We start from the raw sequence: 20,231 nt of genomic DNA on the forward strand, positions 1-20,231 counted from the left end.
CATCCTGGAGACTAATCTTTCTGGTGATAAAATGGCCACCAACGTAATCAAAAAAGTAAATCAAAGAACAAGATTCCTTTACAGGATCTCCTCACTGGTCAACAAAAACACCTTGAAGACCTTAACAGGAGCCCTCGTGCAAGGTTTCTTCGACTATGCATGCACCTCTTGGTACCACAGCACCTCAAAGGCCTTTAAAACAAGGCTCCAGACCTCCCAAAACAAACTGGTCAGGCTCCTACTTGGCCTCACCCCCCGAACCCACCTCACCTTTGCCCACTTCTACAGGCTGGAATGGCTTAGGGTCCACGACAGAGTACAGCATCTTGCAATGGGTCTTGTCCACAAGATTTGATACACCACCAAGATACCCATGTACCTGTCTAAATACTTCCTTAATGTTAACAAAGTCCACACCCACAACACCAGAGGGAGTGCAACAAACCATGTGCAACCCAGATTCGGCACAAACAATTATTTTCGCTCCTATGCCACCAAAATGTGGAACGCCGTACCAACAGTCATTAAGACATGCGAATCCCTTGACTCCTTCAAAACCGCTCTCAAAGGGCACCTACGGACGGCTGCAATTCGAAACTGGCCCCCGTAAAATCGGAAATCCCCCTCACTGTATGTTTCTTTTCCCTTTTTACCTCCTTTATGATGAATTCCTGTTCTGTTCTTTGGCTATTTGTACGTCTCTAAATGTTTTGATGAATTGAACAAGGTGGACCCTGAGCATTACACTTGTTTACAAGAGGGTCTCTTGTAAACAAGTGTAATGCTTTATTGGGTCGTCCACTCACAGTTAACAGTCTTTGTATTGAGTTGTGCTTGAAATGTACTGTAATTCTGCAAACTGTTAATATCAATCAATCAATCAAACTTAATTTAGTTTTAGTCACATTTTAGTCACCCGGAATGTTTTTTTAGTCGACTAAATCTACAATTGATTTAGTCGACTAAAATGTATTTTGTCGGGACTTGATGCCGTTGTAATGACTGATTTTACACTATTTACGCTATTTTCAGCATGTAACCAAGTGTAAAAATGACTTATACTGGATCTCTTGTCATATAACACCCATCCTAGCTGCACTCCACTGGTTGCCGGTTAGTTTTAGAATAGATTTAAAGATTTTAAAGCCAGGCAGGGACTGGCTCCTATAGCTATATGAAAGCCCTGCTGCCGCCCCGTTGAACCAGGGGCAGGGCGATGCCTCTTAGATCCTCGGGCATGGCCCTCCTGAAAGGCCACCCGTCTCGCCTCGGTACACGGGGAGATCGGGCTTTCGCAGTCCGGGCACCCAGGCTGTGGAATGCCCTGCCCGTGGAGCTGAGGCTGGCAAAATCAGTGTCGTCTTTTGAATCACTTCTAAAAAACCTACTTGTATTTTAAAGCCTTTTCTTAGTGGCTTCTGCCGTTACTTTTTTAATTGTTCATTCCATGTTCATTATTTGCTACCCATTGATTTTAGGTATTGATTTGTGTATTGTTTTATGTATTATGTATTTATGTATTATTTGCTGCCTATGTATGTAACTTTGTAACTTTGTTTAAAACGGTGCTATATAAATAAACTCATTATCATTATCATTACACCCAAGAATGTGAGACTGGATACAAGACTGAGAATGGGCAGCATCACGTCTGACCCCCAGACCCTCAACACTGGAGCACCCCAGGGACGCGTGCTGAGCGCTCTCCTCTATACGATCCTATAGTGTACACGTATGACTGCACAGCCACGACTCCAACACCACCATGAAGTATGTGGACGACGCGACGAGTGATAGGTCGAATCATCGGCAACAACGACGAGTCCGTCTATATAGAGACGAGATCAACTCACTGGCACTTTGATGCAGAACAACTTCACCGCCCTCAACGTCGACAAGACCCAAGGAGGCTGATCGTGGACTTCGCGGGAGGCCACGGAGAGATCACGTGCCCCATCCTCATCGATGGATGGCGCTGCAGTGCAGGAAAGGGTCAGGGAGTTCTGTGTTCCTCGGAATATACACGGCGAGGAGGAGCTCTTAATGGGAGACACACACACACACACACACACACACCCCACACGTGAGGAAAAAGGCTCAGCAGCAACTGTACTGGAAACTGTACTGCCCGAGAACAGATAAGCGCCGTACAGGGAGGGGAGTGGTGTGGTCGGCAGAGCGCATAATGGTAGGCGAGCTCCCCGCGCTCCAGGAAACTGTACAAAAATTATGTGTAGTCAAAGCCCAGCGGATCGTCAAGGACAAGCACCACCCAAACAAACCAGGCAAGGGGGCCTATACCATTATGGGTTGGGAGGGCAGTATCAGGAGCAGCATCACCAGGTTCAATTCTTGTTTGAAAATACCACACGAACCCTCAAAGCTGGACATAGGAGGGGCTAGCACCCCTCAAAAATACCTCAGAATTGTACTCAAGTACAGTACTTGAGTACAGATTTACGTACAGTACTCTACACGACTGCATATAGCCTACAACACCGTTTCCCTAACAGGGAATATGTGGGTTGCGGACACATTTTTATGGATACGTAAATACCCCTTTATTTTTTGTTTCCTGGATCGTTATTTTATCAGAAGATTTTTTTTTAATCCCTAAAAGAATATCACAAATATATACATTAATTTGGGTCCCGTGGAGAAATCAAATTTCTCTTTTGGGTCTTGAGCTAAAAAGGTTGGGAATCACTGGCCAACCCTGCTTGTTCCGTTATCGATTTAAATGCATGCATGAGTAGAGTGCCTAGCCTACTTTCTTTGAAAAAGGAATACAGGTACTGTAGATAAAGCAAATGACAGTGTTCATCCTTTGAATCCATACCACCCTCATCCAAACACGTCCTATTGATTTCCCGTCAATTCTACTCTTCATTCTGAAAGTAATGTTGTACGGTGGCCCCTTTGTGAAGATGAAATACCGATTCCAATAATCTATGTAAACCTGCCAAATTGGTCAGCTGACTGCCACATCAGCGAATGACATGTGGGTCTTGCACACACGGAATACACCCACATAGTAATGCAGAATATTAACCCCTTGAGTATATGCATGCGCCCTTGAGAACAGCAAGAAACCCCTCGAGTATATCCGACTGAACCAACTCCATAAGCGACGTATCATTAACCAGAACGTGTCTACGTACAGAGGCCGAGTGGCCATGGAAAGAAAAATTATCAATTGAATGAGATACTCGTTTAAACGACAAATCCCGTTCAAATGAGATTTATTTTGGCCACTCAGGCGCTCCGTAGGTATGGTACCAGTCTGTATATATATATATATATATATTTTTTTTTAATTGTAGCAAGTTTTGGTGCCGAGTCAAACATTGTACATTTGGTTGTAAAGATTACATTTCAAACTCGTACGATGGGCCTGAAACTGCAATAGATTTTTTTTTCTAAACACCTTTTCAGCTAATTGGGCAACAAAGAATCAAGTTCAATATATTCAGTAGACCATAAGTTCATAGACAACCCCCAAAGCAGCCACCTCTCCACCCCCCACTGTAATTAAGCAGCTGGTCCGATTGAGAGGGGCCACTTTAAAGGGCCACTTAAAGGACTCCCTTGAGAGAGCATCATGGTTGGCTGAGCGGAACAGCTTACCAGCGTTATGAGGCTGGAGTGTGGAGGTCAGGTCCACTCATGATGCAAGCAGACATTAATGCGACGCTGCATTCCAAATGAACAGCAGCCATGAATTATTGACATGCGACATCTACAAATGCAGACTAGTTTTATGCTTCAGAAAATGTTGTGTGTCATGTCGGCAAACAAAAACGACGCCTTTTCGCCAAGATAAAAATACGTAATTGCAAGCAAGGGCACACTTTGACCAAAGCATAAATTAGGCTTTGACTTACACCCTAGACTTGGTCCGTCTGTTGAGTGCAAACGTCATATGTCCAAAAAGTAGGAGATTTACAAGCTCAACACCAGTCTACAAGTTGGGAATGGAGTAGACATAATAGACCACTGGGGGGGGGGGGGGGGGGGGGGGTGCAGTATCAAGGGTTTATTTAAGGGGGAACCATGCAACTATATGAATAAATAATTTTGCCCAATCTGTATTATATAACTTTTCCCTGCTCCCCGAGCAAGCCGGCCATTAGCTCAATGGTACAATTTCCAGCACTTGGAAGTTGGGCAGGAAAACAGGTTCAAATCCAGAGTAGAAGACGAAAGTTACAAAGTGCAGCTTTAAGTGTACATATCTGTATGACAAACATGTCCAAATCAGTGAATTAGTTATGTAGACAGATCACACGCAGGAATGCATTCACTTGCTTCTTTTATTCATAAGATGGGAATATTTGTACATCTTATGCACAGCAGATATAAAGACAAATATTTTTCTAAACCACAAACTTAAATTCCTCCATCACTCTAAATCCTGCTTCCCATTTCAATAATGGCCCCACACAAAAAAACAAGCCTTAAACGTTTGTAGTCCAGTTTCACATTCTGAAAGATCAGCGTTATACAGCAATCTCATTTTAGCAGTCAGGATGGCACAAGCCACGTTCAGAACACTTCGCCACTTCTTTATTTTATCAACAGATACACCTTCCCCTTTTAAAACAAATACAATTGCACTTTTTTTCCTCTTTTTTAAACTACTTCAACAGGATTATAGGATCAAAAAGAACACCAAAAACACATGAGACTAAACATCCAACTTAATACAAGTTAATTATTTAGTTACACAAAAATAAATGCATAAATATACATTACGCAAAAAGTACAAAAATACTTGTACTCTTCCTTTGCTCAAATAATACATATTGATATGGTCAGGTTTAAGGGGTAAGGGACTGTCATCTGAACATAGGGATGCATTCACAAGGGTCCATGCAAGATAAGCCATTTACACAACAGCCTAGCTTTCACAGAGGTAACGACCGGGTTCTACAGGAAAACTAAACTTCATCATCTAGGCCAAAGGTAAAGAAGCAACACAAACACTAAGTAAATTAGGGTACATACACAGAACTCTGCGTTCTAAATTCATGCCAAAAAACGACTTCAACATGCAATGACTCGACTCTCCTAAAGCCTCCACAGAGCCACAACAATAGTCCATGGAAGGACTAGCTTAAGAATGGACAGCTTCAACAGGACAGGTTTTCCCCAGCAATTATCCATCGATCGTTTACTTTGCCCGAGGTTTTGTTTTGAAGTGCTATATAAGACGGTACCGCAAATAGTTGCCAAAAGAGGAATCCTAAGCTCAGTCTCTCCACAGCCAAGTTAGTTTCAGCTGGCTCCCCTCCAGGATAACCCAGAGAGGACATATAAATACTGTATGTTTGTAATGCACAATTGTCCATTAAATAAACCTGATTAAATTAAACAAAGAACTTGGTAAACCTCACTTCAGCTGGAGGAAGGCGTCATTTCCATGGAGTCCTGGGAAAGAAAAGGAGAGGTTTCAGTTTATTTTAAACCAACATCACATCACTGCTGACTATAAAAACAAAGTGTGTCATTTTCTGTGTGAACATCATAATTAATGCAACTTGATAAATGGGGGGAGTTTTCAGCTTGCATAACAATCAGATTGGCAGAAATAAAACAGTTACTCACATTCTAACAAAACTGCCGGGATTTCCATCCAGGCTGGGATGTCTCAGAGGGTGTGGGGTACCAGCGCATCTACAAAGACAAAACAAAGTCAGTCACTTAATAGAATAAATCGCAGCTCTACAAGCTTACAACACATTGTGATGCATTGCGAGCTTGTAGATTGTCCATTTTCCCCTACTTGTCATACATCCAAGTACACAGGACTTCAGCGGTTAAAAAGATGCAGGAATGCCTTTGCAGGAAGAAGCAACAGTCCATTTAGGCCTGGGTATGTGGGTCACAGCTCCGCCATGAGGACAATTAGTCCCAGAGTAATTAACAGGCATGGAAATGGTGGTCTTAACGACCTCCGTGTTAAACATTTGCACAGGGCGACAGTGACAAAATGACAGTCCCCTCCCCATCCCGCAATACATCCACAATCTATAAATTACTAAACCATGAAGTACCATGCATTACCACACATTCTTGAATAAAAAAAAAAAGGCAAAGAGGTTGAAGTAATTGCAAGGACAAACTATAATGTAGGTTTATGGTTGGAGAAATATTAGTCTGATAGTCTCCGTTGTATGTCCAAAACAGTTACTTCCCAGGGGGGGAAAATAGCATGTGTTCCAATGAACGACGGATTTAACCACTTTCAATATGCATGGCATCCGTAGATTGGGCAGTTTTATAGGTGACAATTATCTAAACGTTTCAAAAACAGCAGATCTACAAGCAGCAGCTCAACACATCAATAGGTGTGTACGAAATACTGTCTTATTTTATAATTCAAACAAGTATGGACTCGGAGATACAAGGTTTCTGCCCTACAGTGGCAATATACAGTCCGACCACAGGAGTCTTAGCATGCATCCATAACCGACAGCATCAGTGGGAAGAAAACTTGCAGTATTTTAGGGATCCATCATCAGATTGCAATTAGCAGCCCCCACCCCCCCACCCCCATGTACACCTTTGTACATTGGCTACACAGAGCTTATATTCCATTGGAGGGGGGACATGTCGTGGACAGCAAGTTGGCACCTCCAGAGATGGCCATCACAACTCTCCCAGCAAATAAATACCTTGCATTCCTTCACCCTCTGTCCTCCGGGAAAAATAGGCTACATAATAACCGCCTACTCTGCTAGCGGTACTCCCTCCCTCCCCATCGCCGTGTTTCATATGTTGCAGGAGGAAGTTAGCTCAGCAATGAACTTCCACTGACCCAAAAGGGAGAAATATTTTCCATTGCTATTGTTTATTGAAAAAGGGTTCGCAGAGAACGTTGGTTAGCATTACTAACATCTAGACAACAATTAGTTGACAATGGAAGCACTTCCTGTGACTTCCTTTCCATCTGTTGGGACTTCTATACGTGCTCATTCAATGAAGGGACGAATTCTACTTGGGGCTGAAAGAATGTCCCATGTTGTTACTTTTCTAGAACACATTGTCAAATTGTTCTCATTTCATAACAGAGGGTGTGGATAGGATCCATCGCTTCTTTCGAGCCAAGTCAAACGTATTTTTTGGAACTTTAGATGAATTGAATTATCGACCACAATGGAAACAAGTCCCCAGGACATTTGTTTTATACTTCTAGCTTTAAGGTCTTCCTTAAAGTGTACAATGTGCCGTTTACATTTCTGTATTCAGTAAAAAAAAAAATCAAATTTTTGTATCCAGTATTCCTCTCACGACTACAGCCATGGTTTTTTGAGTGGTGCAAACACTCCTAGGAACAGCAATGTCTGTCCCACCACATGTCTGTATGCATGCATGTTTAGGGTACCAACAGGGGGTGCTGTTGCACCACTCACTTCAGACAGGTCTGATTTTACTTCAAAGACACAGGCCTTAGAACACGTTTCCCCAGCTGAAAACACAATGTGCTGTAAAAAAGAAAGAAAAAGCCATTCATAAGCCCAAAGTTTAACATTTTTCAAACAGCTGATGTACACAGTGCTGCACAGAACACTCTGCAACTTGTCACTCTGCTGGCGTTTCATTCGGAAACAATCCAAACCACACTGCTCAGAAAAAGAAAAGAAAAAGTCATAGTCATAGTCTCTTCAATAGTTCATTTAGTTTCAGTCACCTGGAATGTTTTAGTGTTAGTCTAGTTTTAGTCTACTAAATATAAGATTTTAGTCGACTAAAATGTATTTGTGGGCCTTGAAGCAGTCGTAATGACCGTTTTTACACTTGCTGAAAATAGCCGATCTACAAGCTCAAAACGCCTCGCAGCAAGACACGTGAGATTGTAGATCTGCCATTTGTGTAAAATGACTTATACTGGATCTCTTGTCCACTAGTCCCTTCCTAACATTTTAGTTGTTGACGAAATGGTCAGTATATTTAGTCATCGCCGATGAAAAACTACCGTAAATGAAAACTAAGCTCCGATGACTCATCAGAGCCTAGTTCATTTAGTTTGTCAATGGAAAAAGGTAGTCGAAAAAATTTCGTCTTAGTTTTAGTCGACGAACACAAAACTGATAGTCCATTACGGTTGCGTATAGGCTAATCCACGGAGTGGTGCTCTGGCCTACAGGGCACCGCTCCATGGATTCATCATACAGTCTTATTTCTCATTCACCCTAGAAGCTGCATATTGACGACAAGTGGAGGGCCTCCATTAGAGCCCAGTTATATTTGGTCAAACGCCACCGTCATGCACCTAAAATAGTTCTAGAATGTATTAAGTTTAACCTTTTGAAAATAATATACAACTTACAGATTAGTTTAGATTGATCTGTATGAACTCACAAATCACACCGACATATGGGCCTATAGTGCTGTCATTTTTGGTGTGCGACACAACCAAGCATGATTATGCTGGAGTCACAGCAGCACCTGCTCTCAAATGCACAAGGTTGGACAAGCTCATGACGTTGTGAGCTTGTAGATCAGTCAAATGTTCACCCCAGAATACTACTAGAAGTTCACACTGGCACCCAAAAAAAAATCAGACGTTTTGACCTATCCAGATTGGACGGATTCAAGTCGCAACAGCAAAAAATAAATAAAGCAGATTTAAACCACATTAAATCCCCCCCACTCCAATCTGGATAGGAAATCAGATTTGGACTGCCAGTCTAAAGCCCTAAAAAAAACCCACAGCAACCATATTTGGGCAGATGGCATATCACAACGCTTTTATGTAGATCAGCTATTTTCAGTGAAAAGATTTGTTGTAGTTTGAAAAAAAAAGGCACAGTACAGCACAGTTTTCACCTTCTGGAGGGTCTAGAGGAAATCGAAAAAGGAAAAGATGAGACACACCGGTTGGTCACTCACCTGGGCGTGGAGGGCTGCTGCGGCGGCTGCAGCGGCCGGGTAGGTGAAGGCGGCGTGGGGCAGGCCAGGGGTGAGCTCCGTGGTGTACAGAGGGTAGGGGGTCCAGGCGTCTGGGGACGCCGGGATCAGTGCTGCCCCCGTCAGGTCATCTGGGGGTCAGAGAGTGGAGGAGGATGAGATAATAATTGTGTTTTGTATTGGTTGACAGTCCTTTTCTTTTTTGCAGTGTTGATTAATTAAATACATAGGAACAGAGTTATCCTTTTAGCCTTAGTCGTCTGTACCACGTGCCGTTTATATTTCTGATTTCTGAAGTATTCCCAGTTTATACAGAGGTGGCCTTACTGGCACAGATGACTGTAAAGAAGACTGTATCAGCCTTTACAAAAGATAGTGATCTAGGAAGTATAATAGAGAAATTTAAGTCAACATTTAAAAACATCATCTTTCACAACCATTTCACATGAATGTGTTCAGGTCTAACAGCCAACGGAGCTACCAGAGGTGCAAACAAAAATATAAAAAACGCATGTTACACAGTTAAGACTTTAAATAAAGTAGTCCTTTTCCATCTTCAGTACATACTGTAGGCTTAGAAACCAAAACAAACCAGTTTGCAGCTTTAAAGTGGATCCAACGCCACCTACAGTTTTGTAACTACACAACAAACCTCTGAAAAGTTCACATTACTTTTAAACTGGAATTGCAGATTTGGGCAGAATTTGGCCATGGCAGCGAGGAATTTGAAACTAGCCCTATAAACAGACATGTGCCGTGTCCATTGGAACAAGCAGGTGCAAAAGCAAAGGGGCACAGTGGCTTGGTAGCCTCCGCTACGGAACAAAAGGCAGTCCGAGATGATGCATGCATGTGAAGAGTGAAGTTAGTTATTTTCTTCAGCATATTGCTCCCCTTCGTGCCCACATTACATTCACCCACAAGTTTGTGTTAAAGAGGAATCATGCCAATATTTTTCATCAATCCTGACCTTCTATTGTGAGGACATGTGACACTTCCCAAAGCACCTTTGAGTGGTGTAACCACTCCCAGAACCAGCAATGTCAGTCCATCCACATGGATGGACTGACATTGCTGGTTAGGGTATGTATGGTTAGGGGTACCAACAGGGGGAGCTGTTGCACCACTCACTTCAGACAGGTCTGATTTTTCTATTAAATGTACAGCAGCCTGCCCAGCTGGTTTCTGGACATTTCTCTCTCTCACTACATTATCCATTGTGCCATTCTGATGCTACTCAACATCTATATTCAACTCTCCCATCTGGCCCTCACCAGACTCTGCTTTAAACAATATTAGATACTATACCGAGTGGTTTTCCAAGTGTGAGATCGTATGTGGACGTGCAGGAAGTGTTTATTTTCCTCAAAACAGAAAGACTAAGATTGGCGTCAACAATAAATGGCAAAGTTCTCCTTTAACCCCAAACGGCAAAGGGAGGAACGGCACTGCCTGGGTGAGAGAGTGGATAACAGTCTAGGAGCCGTGCAGCCGTACAACTTACATGGGTCCCGTGCAATGAAGTGAGCTCCTAGAGCAGGGTGGATATTTGTGGGGTTCGGTGTAGCCATCAGCTTACTCTTTGCCATCTTCGTGTTGGCTTTAGCAAACTCTAAGCGCAGGGTCTGAGGGCTTTCAGGATCAAAACGGACACCCTGCGAGGGGGGGGGGGGGGGGGAGAGACGGAGGGGTGGGGTGGAGGTACAGAATATTTTTTAAAGGGAGGTGGACTGAGTTTGAAGGGGAGGTGACGTCTTAAAAAAAAAAAAAAAAAAAAAAAAACTCAGGTCTATACATGGCCTTGTTCCTTTAGCCCTGTTTAAACACACACAATGCATCCTTCACACTCCCGAGTTATTGTGTAGTTCTGTCAAACGTTATGCCTTTCAGACAAATTATGTTGAGATCAGTCATGATCGTAAATTAGAAAGGGGGAAAAAAGCGGGATAGACTGAAGGATACGTTGTAGGAGCGTTTGAACATGCTTGTTATCTCTTTTGGCTTCATGACCAGCACAGATAAGCGGTTCCACACCACTGGGAGGTACAAAGCATCAACACGCTGATCCACCGGTCAGGAAGGAAAGGAGATGAGGAGCAGGGCTCAAGCCACAGCAACATCCAGAGTGCTCCTTTAACTCTTGAGTGGAAAGAAAATGGACCTGTGAGTGAAGAGTCCATTTTTTTCCCCACTGTCAAGAGTTATGTGATATTTGTTTAAATAAGTGTTAAATAGCTCCATACTCTGATAGTACTTGCTGATAGATGTAGACAATGTTTGCTCAGTAACAAGAGTCTCCCCGTTCTCCCCAGCTCTTTAGTAAGCAGAAAATGCATTTTTCCAGGTCTGTATCCAATCAGGGGGAGAAAAATAAAAATATAAACAAATAAAACAAAAAAAGCGTAATTGGAAGCGATGACAAATATACAAATTTTGAACTGGAAAACTATAAATGGAAGTTGATAAATGGTACCCTTTCCTGATTGGCAACTGACCTGAAAATGTATTCCGTTTATTAAAGAGTTGGACATGGAAACTCCCGTTACTGAAACACTATAGCAATGAGTACCATCAGAATATAGTGCTAAAACCTTTAATTAAAAAAAGAAAATCACTTACCCTACTTATAAAGGAACGCTCAGAATTTTGCTGGGCACATAATACTTTGGTGTAATTTACTTTTCTGGTGGTTTGGCGCTGCATTGTGTGTTCTGTGCCCTAAGCATTGTGCCCACATGCAGGTGAGTAGCCTAGTACTTCGGTGTGTGTTTTCTGTGTTTGTGTCATGTGTGACTGCTGGTGTATCTAAGAAGTGATGCGCTAGCTACTATGACAGAGAGAGAGGTGTTAGAGAACTGCCAATGTGGGCTACTTGGTGAACAGAATTAAACGGGGTTACTACAGAAGACAGTGTAAATTCTACCAATGTGGCTATTACGTTAACATGTGTTACAGTTAAAGCAGTGATATGCAAATGAGGAAGGCTATACCAGACTTTAGGACGGGACGTGAACCAAGGTCAAAGGTCAAAGTTAAACTACCGTAAGCCTACAGGACTCTGGTCTGTGTCCGAAAAGGCCCTGCCCTTGAATTGTAAAAGACAAAATGGGTTGGCTTTGAGAAACTGTAATGGATTGGTTTATTCAGTGACATCTTAAACGTATTCCCATAGATTCACTGCAAAATCTTGTAGAGATAAACAATTGTAACTCAGTGTCTTTCAGTTTTGAGAAAAAGACAAAAAGAAATGTCAAATACAAGCTATGTTACAACAAGAAATAAACAAAAAAGAACAGTAAAACCATCTGAAACAGCAGCCTATAGTTGACAGCGTGTTGTGAATGGATGGATGCTTACATTCAACGCATTTTTCGCTGCTTCGGCTCCAGATCGACTGTCAAAGGTTACAAACCCAACAGGCTGGAAGAAGAGAAGAGCGTACACATCACTGACCCTCAACAGTTTACAGCTCACATTCCTTATAGGGCTGGGCAAACAAATAAAGTATCTATCAAGGTATTGGGTCAAAGATTATCCCGATAACAAAATTGTATTGTGCCCATAATCATTTTTCTTTTTCACCAAATTCAAAAATAGTTTAGATAGCTAATCTACAAGCTCATAATGCAACAGTGTGAATATGACCATCCACAAGCAAAAGCATGAAGATATTTTATAGTTTCGTTGAGGGGGGAATCAAAACAACCCAAATTATTTGATAACTTCAAAGCCTAGCACCATTAAGTGCATAAGTATGGACTGAATATAGTTAGTCAACTGACAAGAGAAAATCCTCACCTGTTTTGATGTTAACTTAATCAGTGACCCTTCATAACCCTGTGGAGAGGAAAGATAGCCAATTATCCAACATGGAGTCACATGAAGCTAGCCATGCACCTGCATCGTGTGCACGTTGAGGCACTCTGCTAGCTCGTCATGAACGCAGCATAGGTTGTGCTTAACCATTTATGGTAAAAAGGAGAATTTACAACTACTAGCAGTATGTGTAAAGAATTTAGCTTTCACTGATTTGCTTAAGAACCTCAGAAGGTTGCAAATTATTGTAGATTTAGTTTACAATGAATATGCATAACTTCCAAATAAAGCCATTGCTTTACACCAAGTGTAGACAGAATAAAGACTGGTTACAACACAAGCAGCTTGCTGGGAAATAGAAGGGGAGTTGTGCGTCAAGAGTTCATTGATAGATGGGATCACTCCTAATCCTGATTTACAACCATGGAAAATTAAACAACTTTCACCGGCTGTGTCTTTAGGAACACAATCCAAACCAGACTGCATCAGAGTCTTCAACATAGAATCATAAGAGGTGAAGAACATTAACAAAAACAATAATGTGGCTTTGCCAAGTACACGTACAAACAACGAACGAGAGCCTCTTGGTGAAAACTGCTAAGCCAGATAAACTGAAAGCCAGATTTAAACAAATTGCACTTTACTGAACACCAGATTTTACACAGGTTTGACTTAATTTATAGGCCTACTCCCATCGCAGGACAGTGTTGCATACTAAAAAAAGCTGCTCGTCGGCAAGAGACACCAGTAGACGACAGTATAGACTGGGGCATTACTTTGGCAACAAGACATTTGAGTGCAGCTCTATAATAAATGTGTGAAAGCAAATGGAGGCATGAACTGTTTTTCCCTGAGAGGCAAGCTAGGTCACAGGGAGGTACGGTTGGCCAATCGCAAGGGCTACTCATTTACACATTCCACAAGCTCATCCATGCGGGATGATACCACTTCCAATTTGGTTTAGTTAGGAGTGTTTATGGAATTCGATGAGTCCAGTCACAAACACCAGCCATGGATGAACAATGGCATGGCCTCATTACCATACACAGTCAAAACCCTTAGTGTTAGTTTAACTCCAAGAGTGTACAAATGTAACCAAATGGACCTTTAAAAGGGTCAATTTGGTTACATTTGTACACTCGGGAGTTAGATTGATAAAGTGAACAGGATTTTACTGTGTATACAAACAAACATCCATTATGTAGACTTGTATACTTCAAGGAATGAAGTCAGCGATAATTTATACTAGTATAGTCTCATGAAAACACGTCATTGTAATGGAGCCTGCTACCACTTACCTTGAATGGTCTGAAGAGGAGATAAAGTTCTCGTGGTTTGATGTCTACTGGTAGGCCACTGACAAACAGCGTGCGCACCTGCAAAAAAACAAGAAACAGACACTTTAAGACAACAGTCTTATGTACAAAATCCAAATTTGATCATGAAATGGACCATCTAAACACATCTTCCGGAGTTCTGTGACAAGTTTATAAATGGGAAAAGTTCCGTTTTTTCCCCCCTCAACATAGTAAAAATATTGCCATTATCCATAAGAACCATTTTTACATGCCGTTAAGGTCCTCGCCCGGCCCCAAGTCTCAGTTTTCCTGTAGGACTCAAGTAAAATTGAATATAAATTAATTTACAAGGTATAATCTTAAAATAATCCTATAATAAAATGCTCTTCCTCTGGAAAAAAAAAAACTACCAAGCTGTGATGCCTGCGACACCATTGTACGACAGAATATAAACAAACAAGACTTAGTTCCCACTCAACGGGGAGGCCAGGCCCCACAACACAATAGGCTGCCAGAGGAACAGCGCCCTGGACAACAGGGCACAGCGTGACACCATTTCCTTCCTTTGACCCACAGCCTCGACCCCGCTGGTGGGTTTGGTTGTTCCTCCGCATGTTTCAGGTGGTGCACAGCAGCCGCTCTCTTGTCCTTTTTAAAAGTCAGCATGTACACGACTGGACGGCTTGACACAAACTCAATGGAGTTGCTATAATCGGTCCGCTGACTTCTCTTGCTACAGTGCGTGTAATTGCCACATGGAAAAACAAAGGAATGGCCCAAGGAAGGGCGTGATTTCTCCAAATGCAACAACAGTAATGTGTAGAAAATGTATACAGTTTGAAGGGGGAAAAAAAAGGCCATACCAAACGTAAGCTCCCGAGTCCTCAGTGATTAACTCTGAGTGTATGCACATTTTGACCAAATAAGGCTACATTGTCACAGATTTATGTTGGTTGTGTGTAGCCTAATTGTCTCACAGAAAAAGGATCTAGACAGATCCTAAAAAGGACAATACCAAACTTGGACCATTATGTCATTGGGCCATTGTGTGTGTGTGTGTGTGTGTGTGTGTGTGTGTGTGTGTGTGTGTGTGTGTGTGTGTGCCCTTCAATACATGACACAGAAAGCGCTTGATTTTTGTGCCAACATCAACTAAAACTCAGCATCACTAAAACACAGCTAAAATTAAGAGATTGAAATGCAGCAACAGCACCACACTTTTTTTTTCAGGCTCATGGTTAGAACAGGCCCAAATGTAATTTTAATAAAATTAATAATGAAGTTCCAGAGGCGTGGATAAGCTGTACATAGCTTTGTTAGTGTTTTTCCATGCCTTTTCAAAATGAATTGCTGTGAATGATAATATCAATGATATAAAAATATATGGTATGGTCGTTTAATCCAGTCATTCTGGATATTTGTCAACAGATTAATACAAGTCTGTTCTCAAAAAAGGTGAAATGCCTGATAAGGCATTCAGGATCATTAGTCATCCTGAAATATCACTATTTTTAAGACAGTGACTAGACGACATAGACCCCATTTAGTAAAACTAAGCCCTTTATTAAAAAGAAATGGACTAGCCAATTGTGGAAATTATAAATTTTAGGGAATGCCAAAACCATTTATTAAACAGCTGCTTTTTACAAATGCAGCCAAGCCATGGTTTAGGTAGCCTAATGTCAAAACAAAAGATAAAATGTGTTCGACATAAAAACTGTAAAGTAAATTAATTTGGGGGGGGGGGAAAGGTTAGTCTTCTGCCAGGTAATGTGATGTGACTTTTCATTCCCCAGAGGAGCGGCCTACAAATGAACAAGCTCCGTTAATTGTTAATCCTCAACCGCTTGTCATGTGTCCAAAAATACTTAGAATTTACCTTCCATTTTTTTACCTTTCAAAAAGGACAGAGATTTATAGAGCTGGTTGGTTGATAATTAGCTCACAATTTACACAAATTAAAAACACGCGTGTAAATTGACAGGTGACAAGAAAAAAGCCGAGATTTGTGGGGCTTATTTTATAATAAATCCACTCAAGTCAATGACGAACAAAGCAAAACGCCAATAAGCCTTCATTACAACGGAATTACTTACACTTCAGCGAAACAAACAACGTATTAGCCTAATATGAAAGTGTGAATTTATAGTCATACAAAACACTGACGGCGTTTTGTGGCTTTGAAGTTTTAACAGGATACTTAACCAAATTCCGAGACCATGCGCATACGACGGTCTGTGTCTCGCTTAAAAAAACCCCACAAAACTTTTTTTTTTTTTATATATATCTATATATAAGAAAACAAAAACTAAATGACCTTAATTACCTCCTCTTCAATGGAGACGACGTTGTTGTTATTCGGCTCGGTGTCAGACTTGAGGCTCATGTTGCTGCTGAGAGTTGCTTCTGCCACGGCTGCTGCTGCTGAGGACGTCGTGAAACAAGGGTGGTGAATAGTGGCACTATTATAATTTCTCCTGGACGGTGGTGGATATTTCCCCCCGGCAGAAGAACAAGTAGAAGTAGAACCACTGGTGCGCTTGTTGCTGCTGCTGTAGCTGCAGAGGAACTCCTGGTGCCGCCTGAACTTGAGCAGGGACGTGGTGCCGAGGTGGTGAGTGCTGGTAGTTCGTGGAAGAGCAGGAGGTGGTGGTGGTATCTCTGCAGCAGCAGACTCCAGCAACAATGTCGACGAGATAAAGTTGTTGAGAATCATTCATAAAAATTGGGGGAGGCGAATATTAAACTAAACTAAAAAAAGGTGAGGGAAAAAAGAGTGGATATGTATATATATATATATATAATGGTGTCGTGTGTGTGCACTGTGCGCAGTGGGTGAAAAAGAGTGGTGTGTGAGTGGAGGAAGAAGTGGACGGTGCGTCAAGATCTCTGCCTCACATCAATGTTGTTTGAAATGGTTGTGTGAGAAGAAAGAACATCCCGAGTGGAACTTTTTCATGTGAGCGTCTATTGGTGTGTTGCGTCCGTCCGTCCCCCCTCCGCCCGCAGCCCGCTACTCAATTAGGTCATCAATTATGTTTTGCTGTGTGTGTGTGTGTGTGTGTGTGTGTGTGTGTGTGCGCGCGCGCGTGCGTGCGTGCGTGTTGTGTGTGCTGTAATCAAAGGCCAGATCCGCCTCAGCTGCTGTGAAAGCCGGCCCACTTCGGAACTACATCACCGCTTCTTCTAAAAAGAGAACCTCCCCAAAGAAAGAACACTTTTCATAAAACCTGCATTAAAAAAAATGGGAGGGAAAGACAGATGGCCTTTTTTGTCGTAACCCCATGTATTTGTCACAATTTAATAACCACAGATGACAACTAAATCTGTTAATTTAAATATACAACCCTGGGATTAATAAATGCATGACAGTTTTAGCTGTTCGTATTTTTTCATGAACAGCTTTGTTAATATAGGCCAAGTCCAGATAAATAGCCTATTGTTTACCACTTAGCTTCCTTGAATTCCTTGATGCCAGATATTGAACATCCACTTTAGATGAGATGATTTTCTCTTAAAACCAAACATTTCGATACCAAATTTATTTTTTAATTTCAAATGTGATGGAGCTACCTGCATGCAAAATGAATTGTGTATCATTAAAAAAATGTTTTTTTCTGTGCACCTAGAGAGCAATAGCTGCTTTATTTTATAGAATGCTATAGCCTATATTTATAGGAATATAGTGCTTGTGTGTAATAATAATAATAATCACAGTGACAATGTTTCAAAATGCTTTAGTCTCCTATTAAAAAAATAGATAGATCGTATTGGTTTGAATCAGATCATTTAAGCTTATACGGTAGGCCTACATATTAAACAAAATCTTTCATTGTTCAATGTTTTTTTGCAATTGAATATATATAGGCTATATGAATAAATAAACATTATTATGTCATATATACACACACACACACACACACACACACACACACACACACACACACACACACAAATGCAATTGTGATCATTATTATTTCAAATTACTTGTCAGACTAGCCTTACTTAATATCAATCAAATAAATTATAAATAAAAATATGCAATTGACTTGGGGATGGACAGTAAAAAAAGTGTTTTCTTTGGCTTGGAAGAGTTCCCAGAATGCAGTGCATGTGTTTCCTTAAACCAGAACTTAGATCTCTCTCATGGTAGCTTCAGTCAGTTTCCTGACTTTGTACAGGAACACAATAAACAGAAGAAGCCCTTTACACACCGGAGCCCCATGCGCTGGCAAAAACAGAATATCTAAAAATAGTGAAGTTGCTTAACTATCATCAATCATGGGTTGAATATGTTTTTTTTCATCTGGTACCATAATGTGATATATATAGGTCATATTGGTCCCATGGCGAGAGGTATTTATATGGTGGCTTGGCATATCCACTGTCAAGAGTGCTCGAGCTGGACGATGAGCAAAACAGATTTCAGTTGGACAACAACAAAGCATTAACCACTTGTCTTGAACCCTCTATAGTTTGTTCACCGGAGTCCCACAGGGGTCTATTATACTAACTAGGCCCCCTCCTTTTTTCCCTCTAGCCCAAATCTCTGCCGGAAATAGCCGATGACGCATTGTGAGCTTCTAGATAGGCCTATTTTCACCTACACTGTATTTGCCCCAGAATAGGGACGCTATATGGTTCCAGTGAGAAATGACGTTGACAATAATATTGATAACGGGCTACGTTTGTTTATTTCAGTGGCAATGAACTGAGTCATTTAATGGATCATAATGCTCAGGAATTACAATCTCAGGAATTGTAATTGCCATGGAAAAATAAATAATAGCACTTGATGACATATACTAGTGGTTCCCAAACCTTTTCGTGTCAAGGACACCCAAATCAACATGTATTAGGCCACGGACCCCCCAGTTGAAAACATTATGCCAGTGACCCCGATAAGGGAGGATTTTTACGGCTCTAGCAGTGATTCCGAAACATTCATTTCATGGACCCCCCCATAGTTTCACACGCATTATGATACGGAACCCCTGATTTAATGGCATTTCTATCTCTGGGACCCCAATTTATATTGTAAAACCACTGTTAATTTAACTCTGAGAGTGTACAAATGGAACCAAATGGACCTGTTAGAGTCCATTTGTACACTCTCAGAGTTACAGACCCATAAGGGTCCATATGGTTCCTATAACTATCTCTAATTGAGCTAGGTAGCCCCTGGAACTCCCTCAAGTACCCCCAGGGGTCCCCGGACCCTACTTTGGGAACCCATGACATATGCCATGCTGTGTTTGGACGTACTGTAGCCCATACCTACCACAGTTGTGTATATAATTATGAACCTGTGTGGCAAGTGACCCATACGTTTGTAGTGCTAAAAAACAATCAATGACAGCAGCTCCTTTTAAACAACTGATGTCTGCTGTGCAGAGAGAGAGAGAGAGGGGGGGGGGGGTGTGGGAGAGAGAGACAGAGAGATACAGGGAGAGAGAGAAGGAAGAGAGAGGGTGGAGTGAGTGTGAGAGCAAGATAGAGGGGGAGAGAGAGAGAGAGAGAGAGAGAGAGAGAGAGAGAGAGAGAGAGAGTGGGCATGGAAGAGAGAATGAGAGATGTAAAGGGCCAGGGAGAGAAAGAACAAGAGAGAGAGTGGAAGGAGTGAGAGAGTGGGAGAGGAAGAGAGAGGTAGAGAGGGTCAGGGAGAAAGAGTGAGAGGAAGAGAGCGCAAGCAAGAGTGATATAGAAAGAGCGAGAGAGAGAGAGGGGGGGGGGGGGGGTGGTTAGCTGTGTTTTCTAGCATTCCTCAGAGGTTCTTCCATCTGACTGCATGTCTCTCCCACACAGTCTCATTACTTTGGCAGTTTAAAAGTAACTTCTCTCTCTGTGTGTGGCTGCAATATACAAATCATCAATGCTGCATGTTATGGCAACAAACTGCAGTTGATATGCGGAGAGTTGTGCACTACTTTGGTGTCATAATGCGTATAGGTTAGAGCGCTGGTGCTCAAAGTGGGGGTCGAAGGGTGGGGGGGTTCCCAAATTATTTGGGGGGGAGGGGTATTTTTGAATACCTCTGAGATGATATCAACAATGGGTCCTCTCTATTTTCACTTCATCAGAACATTTAACGACATAAACAAATATACAGTACTATGCAAAAAATAATAATCACATAAACGGTTAGAAACCAAAAGAAAGAATGTGTAGAGTAAAGGGGAGGGGCGTATCATGTATTAATGGAGG

At 41.8% G+C, this 20,231-nt stretch overlaps 1 protein-coding gene across 2 annotated transcripts; it reads right to left on the reverse strand.

Moving 5' to 3' along the window:
- Positions 1 to 4,295: 4,295 nt before the first annotated feature.
- Positions 4,296 to 16,958, reverse strand: LOC308316614 (RNA-binding protein, mRNA-processing factor 2a). Of its 2 annotated transcripts, none has more exons than XM_080765307.1 (8): positions 16,354 to 16,958; positions 14,028 to 14,105; positions 12,712 to 12,750; positions 12,271 to 12,333; positions 10,418 to 10,568; positions 8,896 to 9,044; positions 5,608 to 5,676; positions 4,296 to 5,430 (listed from the first exon to the last, which is right to left on the reverse strand). In XM_080765307.1, exons 1-7 carry the CDS (start codon positions 16,741 to 16,743, stop codon positions 5,611 to 5,613), a joined length of 936 nt encoding a protein of 311 aa, XP_080621433.1. In that variant the 5' UTR covers positions 16,744 to 16,958; the 3' UTR covers positions 4,296 to 5,430; positions 5,608 to 5,610. The 2 variants fall into 2 exon arrangements, with proteins under 2 accessions (XP_080621433.1, XP_080621432.1); XM_080765306.1 differs by having other exon boundaries at positions 16,345 to 16,958.
- Between the last annotated feature and the right edge of the window lie 3,273 nt (positions 16,959 to 20,231).

This window comes from Protomyctophum bolini (assembly GCF_963924005.1).
Source record: "Protomyctophum bolini genome assembly, chromosome: 1".
NCBI lineage: Eukaryota > Metazoa > Chordata > Actinopteri > Myctophiformes > Myctophidae > Protomyctophum > Protomyctophum bolini.

What these genes read in the sequence shown, in the direction of transcription:
- LOC308316614 (XM_080765306.1), bottom strand. Translation starts at nt 16,743, where the DNA reads ATGATTCTCAACAACTTTATCTCGTCGACATTGTTGCTGGAGTCTGCT. An exon ending in TTGAAGAGGAGGTAATTAAG is followed by an intron (nt 14,106 to 16,344) that starts GTCATTTAGTTT and finishes GTTTTTTTGCAG; the next exon opens with GTGCGCACGCTGTTTGTCAG. An exon ending in TTAAGTTAACATCAAAACAG is followed by an intron (nt 12,334 to 12,711) that starts GTGAGGATTTTC and finishes CTCTTCTTCCAG; the next exon opens with CCTGTTGGGTTTGTAACCTT.